Source organism: Quercus suber, unplaced genomic scaffold, assembly GCF_002906115.3.
Source record: "Quercus suber isolate HL8 unplaced genomic scaffold, Cork oak 2.0 scaffold_44, whole genome shotgun sequence".
Lineage (NCBI taxonomy): Eukaryota > Viridiplantae > Streptophyta > Magnoliopsida > Fagales > Fagaceae > Quercus > Quercus suber.
In genome coordinates, this window is record NW_027069509.1 from 1678348 (window position 1) to 1689670 (window position 11323).

At 37.6% G+C, this 11323-nt stretch overlaps 1 protein-coding gene across 1 annotated transcript in view; it reads right to left on the reverse strand.

The window, feature by feature from the left end:
- Positions 1–3176: 3176 nt before the first annotated feature.
- The window catches only part of LOC112009931 (probable disease resistance protein At4g27220), a 9502-nt gene continuing 1355 nt past the window's right edge, over positions 3177–11323 (reverse strand). Inside the window, exon 4 of the mRNA XM_065771482.1 lies at positions 3177–5137. Within this exon, the coding sequence (XP_065627554.1) occupies positions 3177–5137 (1961 nt within the window). The remainder of the gene's footprint in view (positions 5138–11323) is intronic.

The following is an 11323-nucleotide window of genomic DNA, read 5'->3' on the forward strand; positions in this document are numbered from 1 at the left end:
TATCAGGAGTGAAATCTAAAATAACAGTCAAAACCTCAGTATATTGCGCAGCCACATTTAGTGTTGATGGAATATATATTTCCAAGATGGAATTCATAGTCTCTTAACGGAGATATAAAATATTCCCTTGAGATAAGTTTAATGGGTTCGGTTATTCAAAGAGTTAGGCTTAACCACTTTACTAAGGAGTTTCTAAAGTATATATTTATGAAATTTGATTTCATAAATATATAATGAATAACCTTAAAGGATTAAATCAAGTACTTAAGGATTAAGATGTAGTAATCTACAAAATGGTAGTCTTCATTCATAACTTTGTATTACTACGAATATTTTATGAAGGGGCTGCATGTACAATAAAGTTTTGGGATATAATTTATTAATAAGGTCTAGAGTGCAATTATATTTATATAGTGGTATTAAATATAATTAATGATAACTTTGGACTTGTTAAGAGTTGACAGAAAATGCCAAATAATTAAATATTTGTTCCTTTTGGTCTAACTCTAAGCCACATACTAAAGCTCAATTAGAGAGGCCCCAAAGGCTAGCCCAATTAGATAATTAGTTATGAGGAGAGAAATATACAGAATTTAGTAAGAACATGAAATGGTATGTATGTGAGTGTTGGACACTCTTTCATTCTCTCTTGAACATACACATATAACTGATTGAGAGACCACACTTCTTGGGTATCAAGTGGAATTGGAGTGAAGATTAAAAGTGTTCTTAAGAACTTCTGTCTTTGGTTTTGAAATTCACCACACCAAGGTACACTCTTTTGTTCTTATATTTTGAAATTTACATAGTACATGTTATAAATTGCGAATGAAGTAGATTCGTTAATTTTCCACTGCATATGTTTTGTATGCGATACAAACATGTTTTTTTTCCATCACTATTTTGGTCTTGACCTTCGTGTTTTAAGCCTACTAAACTTTTGCTTTTGTCTTGATTAGATTGACTTAGAGGAACAGTTAAATTAAAGCTTAAAGAGTTCTTATGTTTAAGGTAAAGGTCTATCATTTTGGTTTGTTTATTGCTTTAATATCTCTGCTCTATAGTTAGGTTTTATAGCTTCCATATTAGAAGCATGCTATGTTGTGTTTAATTCCATGATCTTTAATATGTTACAACTTTACCTTAATCGGATGGTCAGAGAAAAAAGTCAACATTTTGGCTACTCCTAGTTAGGGTTTGGTCAGTATTGGGCAAACTTTGCTAGAAATGGCAAGTTTAGGATTTTGGAATCTTGGATGGTTTGTTCTGATGCCTGATCATGATTCTTTCATGTATTTCCCTATTTTCTTAGTTTTGGAAACTTGGTTTTCAGTTTTTAGGGCTTGAACTAGCATTTTGGCACAGTTTTTGAGGCCTTTCAAAATACTATATCAACAAGAAATTCTGTACATTTTCTAGGAAAGTTTGAACATTATGTGGGAAAGAATTTACATTTTGTTGGAAAGTCTATAGGAAAGTTTGTACCTTTTGTGGGAAAGTTTGTATATTTCATGGGAAATTTTGTATATTCTAGGGGTGAGTTTGTATATTTTGTGAGAATATTTGTACATTTTGTAGGAAATCTATATATTTTGATGGAAAGTTTGTACATTCTTTGGGAAAGTATGTACATTTTACGGGAAAGTATCTATATTATGTGGGAAAATCAATGCATTTCATGAAAATGTCAATATGTTCTATGAAAAAGTTATTACATTTCATGGAAAAGTTTGTATATTCCATGGGAAAGTTTGTCAATTTTGTTGAAAAAGTCTGTAAATTCTATGATAAAGTCTATACATTTTTTGGAAAAGTTTGTATATTTCATGGAAAATCATGTATATTCTAGGGGGAAGTTTGTACATTTTGTGGGAATGTCTATATAGTTTGAGGAAAATTTTGTACATGCTGTGGGAAAGTTTGTATATTTTGTAAAAGAGTTAGTACATTTCATGGGAAAGTTTGTATATTATGTGGGAAAAATCAGGAAATTTTGTGGGAAAGTCTATGAGTTTTGTGTAAACGTTTGTATATTTTGTGGCAAAGTTTGTACATGTTTTGAACCCTTTATCTACACACTTCAAGTAAATGGTGTTTTTAGAAGTTTTTATCACAACTTATTTAGTTATGTAGCCTCTTTTCAAAACTTGACTTTCTCAAAATCGAGTTCAAAGTGGAATAAATTGCAAGGCACTATTTACAACACAGGTTTAGTTGTACTCTCGTTTTATTTCTTCTTCTATGGTTCATCAGAGTTAAGCCCTTTTTTAAGACCTTGAATGTTGCCAGCTCTTGCAGTTTCTATTAGCAACCTAAGAATAGGGATCTACATAATCATTTCCAACCTGCTAAAATTCATGCTCATGATGATATCTAAACGCGGCCCCAGACGAACTACAGCCCCGTTTTTGAAAAACGGGGCTGTAGTACAACAACAAAAGCCCCGTTTTTAAAACGGGGCCATAGAAAGGGTCTAAGGTCGCGTTTCAAACGCGGCCCAAGCCTCATCAGAGCCTCCCTTTAGTCTTTTTGGGCAGAATTTTTTTGTTTTTTTTCTTTGTTCCTTAACACACCCCTCCCGTTCACAGTCACACACTGAAGCTCACAGTCACACACCGAAGCTCACGCTTGTCCTCATCTGCCATCATCGTCCTCACAGTCACACCGAAGCTCACGCTCCATCGCCGACCCGATTCATCCTCCTCCTCACCCATCTTCGAAGCCCGGTGCCGTTCATCCATCAGCCCCACCCATCCGTTCAATCAGCCATCGCAAGCCACACCCCATCGCCGATCTTTCTCCACTCTTCTCATTGGTACTTCCTCTCAGCTTTTCCCTTTTTCCCAATTTGCATTTGGGTCTTTCTGTGTGTTTGTTTATGTTGTTGTTGATTCTGATTTGCATTAATTGAAAAGATCCTAAATTTTTTGAAGTTTCAATTGTGATTGGTGATTTTTGATGGTCTGGGTGATTTTTGAAGTTTCATTCTGATTTTGTTTATGTCGTTTTTTGTTTTAGTTTTTCAATTTTGTGTATTGGGGTTTCTTTAATATGTAGGGATTTGAGCCTTTAATATGTAGTTTTTTGTGGACATGTTTGATGTGCTGTATTGGGTTTTCTTTAATATGTAGTATTTCAATTTTGTGTATTGGGTTTTCCACAGATACACTGGACGTTCAAATAATAAAAACAACTTTGCTTGATGCACCAAAGGCATTAAANCGAAAACATTTCAACCGAATCAAATGTCTAATCTGAATTGGAAAATGATTAAGCCCAGTGTCTCGAATATCAAGCACCTCAAGATGCTCAAGTCCATTTAAGTGGAGTTCCATTAAAAAGATGCAGGAATGCAAATATAGTGCTTTGAGACACTTCAAGACAGATATAGTTGGTGGTAATAACATTATTCCAGTGCCATGTAAATCTAGAACTCGTAGATTTTGCATGTATCGAAAGAATAAATCAGGAATCTCTTTTAGTTCCCAATTTCCCTGTAATAACAGTGTGGAAAGCCTATTGCAATCTGGCATTTTTGGCAAAGTGCCCAATTTACTATCCATCAAGGAGATTCGATTTGCTTGTTGCCATTCTACCTCATCGGGGGCGTCTTGCAACCCTTCATGGGGTTTCACCAAAATATTAAAATTACATCTTCGAGAAGAAATTTTAAGTGCCATAGTTCGTATTACTTTGTTCATCCTCACATGATTCATCTTTTCACTCTTCTCTAGCAAAGACACACTGATAAGTTCCTTCAATATTGAATGCCCTATCCCACGTGCAACTCTAAACTCACTTGCATCATGAATGAAACCTTCAACTGTCCAGCATTCCAATAGAGGATCTGTATAAATTTCATAGTCTTCAGTATATAAAGCACAATAGAGAAAGCAATCCTTTTGAACCTCATCTTTCAAATTTTCATAACAAAACTCCAAGCACTCAATCAATTCACCAATGCCTTGGATTTTGATACTAGGCCATCTCCGCAAACTTCTTAATCCATCCCTCCATAGGTGAATGTTATCCCTTCTTCTAAAATTACTTGCTACCTTGTCTATCAAGAGTGGCAAACCAGCACATTCAATAACAACTTCCTTGGCTATTGGTTCAACATTTGGAATATTGAAATTTCGACCCACCTTTACCTTGAACATATTCCATGCATCAGCTTCAGACAATCGTGGCACATTTAATTCCAAATGAGTATCCATATCAGAACAAACATGAAGATATCTAGTTGCCAATACCACCTTGCTATCCATTTCACTTTCATACATTCCTATTAGAGACAGATCAAGAAAGTCCCAAACTTCATCCAAAAGAAGTAGATACCTTTTGCTTTTTAACTCTCTCCATATATGTTGTGCAATTTCAGGCTCAGTGATGCCTTCCATATTCAATTTTAACCGATCTGCAATTTTGTGTTGCAACTTTTCTAAACTCAAATCCTTTGATACAGTTACCCAAATAACAATATCAAACATTTTAGCAGTATCTTCATAGTTATTTAAGCTCTTCATTATGGTTGTTTTCCCAATTCCTGGCATTCCCCAAAGTCCAATTCTTTTTACATTCTTATCTCTAAGATGGCCCAGTATTTCTTCAACAGTTGAGTGGAGAAATGGCTTGTCTTCTGGTTTGGGTCCATGCATAATTATCACACGCTCTGGCAATTTCTCAACTAGTATTCCTATCTTAGACTTTTCCTCTAACCAAAGATTATGCAATTCATCACACTTCTCTGCCATGATATTGCTAAGATCTGTGCGTGACTTGCTTGACCCATGCTGACTCCGTCTCTTTTTATTACTTTTTTCATCATTGTACTTGATTTCTAGTTCTCGCACCTCTTCTTCACTCTTCATGACCCTAGAAATCCAAGCTTCGCATACTTGATTGAGTAGCTTTGTCTTTGTTTGAGCCAATATATTTTCCCTTCTTGCATACAGCTTCTTTGCTTTCTCTTTTAACCTTTTATGGTTGTCTTCTAGATCATTATCAGCTTCATTATCAGGTTTGCGCCTCATGTTATTGACAATATTTTTCCCATAGGTGTAGGCCTCCTCCCCTGCTGCAGTACACACAGCAGAAGCTGCAGTACCTAAACCAGAAGCTGCTGCCTCAAACATATCTGTGTTACAACAAAAGGGAATTCAAAATGCTAACAAAACTCAAAATGCCGGATGAAGACTTTTCAGTTTAGACAAGTAATAAATAAAATATACAACAACACAAACAAGGATGTGGTTAGTCAAAAGATGCTGAGTGGATTTAGCAATCATGTTAGTAGATGACTCTCACATGGTTAAATTATAGAATCAAAGCACAGTTCTCACATTCTCATGAAGCATCTTTAGACATGGAGCCTATTTTTAATCATTGACAACCAGGCCTTAGTCCCAAACTTTTGGGGTTTGCCACATGAATTTTTTTCGCCATTTTATTCTATTCAAAATCATACTTTCTGTTACTTAATTGACAAGTTATTTTTTACCACGTACTTTTATTCATATTATTTTAGCATTCCTTTACCTTTTTTTCTTATCAAAAAAGCATTCCTTTACTCTTTTTTTTTTTTCTTTTTGCATTAATCACTCTCCTTTGAGCATAACCAAACATTCTCAAGTAACAATTTTAATCAATGAAGAATTATTCATTCATGGGCTCTTTATTTTTGTAAGGTTGAATTTATTCAACCATGTGTTGGCTTTATTCCGTGCCAAATTTGCTTGTAATTTTAACAATAGATACTCTGTATTTAGGTGGGAACTATGTAAGAGTTGTGTGTGAGAGAGTGTGAAGAAAACTCAAGTTATGTGCATTTAAAGGAGTCTCGCAACTGGATTTCGCGACTAGCAAGTCGCCAAAGTGCCACACGTGTGAAGCATGCAGGAAGCTGAAAGGTCACAATAGCAGAGCACTACAGGACAAAAAATACAGTCTGGCCTGGCAGTTAACTCGCGACTCGTTCCAGTCGCGAGAGTGAGTCACTAGAATGCCCTGTTTTGCAGAAAAATGACTTTTCACATTTCTCACGTACCTTACTATAAATACCCTTATACCCACGAAATGTAGAGAGCTTCCAGAGAGAATTTTGAGAAAAAAACCCTAAAGAAAACCAAGATTGACACATCCACAATCTTAGATTTTTGATTCTCCAAATTTCTCTACTCTCACCCTCTCCATTGACATATCCTAGAGAGGTTTATTAGCCAAATCCTTATCTCACCATACTCATATCAGTGAGGAGGTATTTTGGTACTTGGGAAGTAGTTCAGAGATGACCAATTCATTTAGTTGATGCAATAGGCTTATTGCGGGATCCAGAAAGTTAGAGAAGAAACGGTTAAACTTAACCAGTTGGTAGCAGAAGCTTGGAGGGCTTAAGTATATTAGGTAAACTAGGCTTGGAGGGTATTTTGTTATTCGTGTACTCCAACTTTATTCTCTAGTGGATCATTTCACCGTTTTGAAGGCGGCAGAGAGTTTTTTCACTGAGTTCTTTGGTTTCCTCTTCGATAACACATGCCGGTGTTATCTTTATGTTTGCATCTCTCTAACCCTTACTTTTACCTTTTAATTGCTGCTGTGTTGTGATTAATTATGGTGTAGAATTGTTTACTTGTTTGGGTTTTTGCTTGTACCTATTATTCCGCACATATATTGTTTAGGTATAAGTTTGTGTTGGTTATTTTGAAATTGGGGGTCTAAACGTTCATTAGTGTTTTACACACTATTTGAACTTTCAATTAATATCAGAGAAGGTGCACTTGTTGTGGTTTCATTACCTAAGTGTGATCCTATACCCCCTATAGCTATGGATGAAGTTATGAAAAAGGCTATATTGAATTGTGGCTTAAATGTTTGTGATAATGACTCTATGAGTATGTTTGAAGATTGTCCCAACAATGAACTCTTAGAGTTATTAAAAACAAAGAAACATGCTAGAATGTCTGTTCACATGCTAAAATGTTTTAAAAATGAGAACCATATCCTACGCAATAATCTATGTGAGTCAAATTCTTTGATTGAGAAGTATAAAAGAAGGAATAGAACATTGTGTGATAAGGTTGATGATCTTAAAAAGAAAATTCGATCTAGCAAGAGAATGGAAAATGAAGAAAAATTTCTTTTAAAAGCTCAAAAGTGCTTGTCCCATGCTTGCTTATTTGTTCACACCTTTTTGAAAGTATTTAACTCTTGTTTATGGTATCTTGATAGTAGTTACTCTCGTCACATGACAGGAGATAAATCATTGTTTAAGTCACTCAAAGAGAAAGTCGGTGACTATGTGATATTTGGTGATGAAAGCCATGCTCAAGTACTTGGCAAAGGGACTATAAAGATACTGGGGCTACCACTATTGAAGGATGTTCTTTACATCAAAGGGCTCAAGGCGAATCTCTTGAGCATTACTCAAATATGTGATGTAGACTTCCTTAAAATTCTAAGAAGGGGTGTCTGATCATTAATGAAGAAGGGATTCAAATATTGGAAGGAAATAGGACAACCGACAATATGTTGAAACTTTGGCATCAAAGGTTTAGGCATGCAAACTTCAAGCAAGTGGCTAAAGTGTCCAAACTTAAAGCCGTTGTGGGGCTTCCAAAATTTGGAAAGGTGGAGAAGACCATTTGTGATGCATGTCAAATGGGGAAACAAACAAGGTCTAATCATCACAAGGTGAATGTGATCTCTACCTCATGATGTTTAGAGCTTCTCCATGTTGATCTGATGGGGTCCACGAGAACCGAAAGCCTAGGAGGAAAACAGTATATCATGGTCATTGTTGATGATTTCTCAAGATACACTTGGGTGGAGTTTTTTAGAGAGAAATCAGGAGCATGTGAGAAGATGGAGATTCTTTGCAAGAGACTTCAAAACGAGAAAGGGGTTCCTATTGTCAAGATAAGGAGTGATCATGGCAAGGAGTTTGAGAATGCAAGATTTGAGTCCTTTTGTGAGAAGAATAGGATCATGAAAGAATTTTCAGCTCCCAAAACTCCTCAACAAAATGGGGTGTTTGAGATGAAGAATCGGGCGATTCAAGAAATGGCAAGAGTTATGCTACTCAATAAGCAAATTTCTCAAAAGTTTTGGGAAGAAGTGGTGAACACCTCATGTCACATTGGCAATAGAATATTCTTCCGAGCGAGAACGAAGAAGACCGCATACAAAATTTGGAATGGAAAGAAGCCTAAAGTGAAGTACTTCTGAGTCTTCAGAAGCAAGTGTTACATTCTAAATAATCGGGAGAACCTTGGAAAATTCGATGCAAAAAGTGATGAAGGCATCTTCCTTGGTTATTCTACCACTAGTCGGGCATATAGAGTCTTCAACAAGAGAACAAAGACGGTGATGGAGTCCATCAATGTGGTGATTGATGATGCCATAACAAGAGTAGAAATTGATGATGATGGAGAAGGACCAAGCTCCAAAGAAACCACAGTTTAGGTTGAAGCCCAAGATGTTGAAGTAGAAGGACTTACATTGGAAAAGGAGTCTTACTCCCGTGAATTCTAGAATGGAGACAAGGTCAATGTCTAGATCCTCAAGTCCTCTCACCCCTCCGGAAGTTCATCCCCCCATCTCACAGAATGATGAAGTGTCCACCTCAAAGAAGCCATCATCAAGAGTGGTTAAAAATCATCCAGAAAGTAATATTATCGGGGAGTCTAGATGAAGGACTTCATCTTAGAAAGGAAAGCACACTTGTTGCCAACCATGTAATGTACCATTGCTACCTTGCCCAATTTGAGCCGAAGAAGGTAGAAGAAGTTTAACGACAGAGCCCCCAGTTCCTGATTGCCGTGTGCACATACCTCAACCCGGGCTTAAGTCCCCGAGTTTTCACAAGCTTTTGGAGTAAAAGCTTGTGCAAACTCGGGGACCTAAGCCCGGATTGAAGTATATGCACACGGTAGTCGAGAACTGGGGGCTCTGTCGTTACAAATGGTATCAGAGCCCAAGTCGGCTCTCCTCTTGAAGGTGTGGTAGGGTGAGGAGATCTAAGTCCAAAAGTCCTGATCCCACATCGCAAAGTGAGCGACCAAAGCAAAGGTTCATAAGTGATGGGCAATATCTGGGTGAGGGGATCTAAGCCCAAAAGTCTTGATCCCACATCGCAAAGTGAGCGACCAAAGCAAAGGTTCATAAGTGATGGGCAACCCCTAACGTGTGCACAAGCTTTTACCCCAAAAGCTTGTGAAAACTTGTGGACCTAAGCCCGGGTTGAAGTATATGCACACGGCAATCGAGAACTGGGGGCTCTGTCATTACAAATGGTATCAGAGCCGAGGTCGGCTCTCCTCTTGAAGGTGTGGTAGGGTGAGGGGATCTAAGCCCAAAAGTCCTGATCCCACATCGCAAAGTGAGCGACCAAAGCAAAGGTTCATAAGTGATGGGCAACTCCTAACGTGTGCACAAGCTTTTACCCCAAAACCTTGTGAAAATTCGGGGACCTAAGCTCGGGTTGAAGTATATGCACACGGCAGTCAGGAACTGGGGGCTCTGCCGTTACAAATGGTATCAGAGCCAAGGTCGGCTCTCCTCTTGAAGGTGTGGTAGGGTGAGGGAATCTAAGCCCAAAAGTCCTGATCCCACATCGCAAAATGAGCGACCAAAGCAAAGGTTCATAAGTGACGGGCAACCCCTAACATGTGCACAAGCTTTTACCCCAAAAGCTTGTGAAAACTCGGAGACCTAAGCCCGGGTTGAAGTATGTGCACACAGCAGTCGGAAACTGGGGGCTCTGTCGTTACAAGAAGCCCTTCAAGATGAGAATTGGGTGGACTCAATGCATGAAGAGCTAAATCAATTCGTGAGAAATGATGTAAGGCCTAAAGAAGCTCATGTCATTGGCACCAAATGGATCTTCAAAAACAAGACCAATGAGGATAGCGAGATTATACAGAATAAGTCCCGGTTGGTGGCTCAAGGTTACACTCAAGTAGAAGGGGTAGATTTTGATGAATCCTTTGCTCTCGTAGCTAGACTTGAGTCTATCTGCATTCTCTTGTCAATTGCGTGTACTATGGACTTCAAACTCTATCAAATGGATGTAAAATGTGCATTTCTCAATGGATACCTTAATGAAAAAGTGTTTGTCGAACAACCTAAAGGTTTCCAAGATCCTCACTTCCCAGATCATGTGTTGAGATTGAAGAAGGCACTTTATGACTTGAAACAAGCTCCTAGAGCTTGGTATGATCGGCTTACACAGTACCTCCTAGATAGAGGATTCAAAAGAGAATATGCCGACCGGACTCTATTTGTCAAGAATTATGAGAACTATCTTCTCGTAGCTCAAGTATATGTTGATGACATAGTATTTGGAGCTACCATAAATGCTCGATCTATAGAGTTCTCCGAAGAGATGAAGAAAGAATTTGAGATGAGTATGGTGAGGGAGCTTACATTTTTCTTGGGCCTTCAAGTCAAACAAAGAAGGATGGCATATTCCTTTTCCAAGAAAAATATGCTAGAAATCTTGTTAAGAAGTTTGGACTAGATTCCAAAAAGCATGCCTCCACTCCTATGAGTTCGTCTACCAAGCTTAGTCTTGATCCTTCCGGGGTAGAAGTGAGTCCAACTCTGTATAGAAGCATCATTGGGAGTTTGCTATGGGAACAAATCTTTAATTCACTCTAGACATTTGTCCAAAACCTCACTCGAGATCCTTCTCGTACATCAAATCTTAAGTAGTTGAAGAAATCCCACCCCCCACTTAGACCTCCACAAACTAACATCATAATGTCCCTTAATCCACTCCATTGTCCATCCTCCCCACTCTTCTCCATATTTCACCTAAATGAGCGTTCTCCAAAGATGATACTTTTCCACTACAAAACTCCAAATCTACTTTCCTTATAGGGGTTGATTAAAAGAACTAAGCTTTTCCGAATACCGAAACCACCCTCATGGGGTTGATTTGTGATGGACCATGATAAAAACCATAAGCTTCGACAATGAAAATGAGTAACAAATATCTGATGCAAAGCATTTGAAGCAAGCAAATTCATATGGCTGAGTATATCTTGATGAAGCCAAGCGAACAAGTTCCAACTCCAAGCAATGCTATATTTAGAACATATTATCAAATATTTTAGGCATGTGATTGATTGATTTCAAAGTTAGTCAGACATGTGGAATAAATGTTGTATTAGATATAGTTTGTGATTATTTAGCAAGTGCTAGGAGTAGTGAGTTTGCTAGTTATGATGTCATCATAAGTAACTCTTTATTGTATAAAGAGCCATGCTATGCCATTGTAAAGATAGCTTTGGATAATTGAATGAAAAAAAAAAAAAAAAAAAAA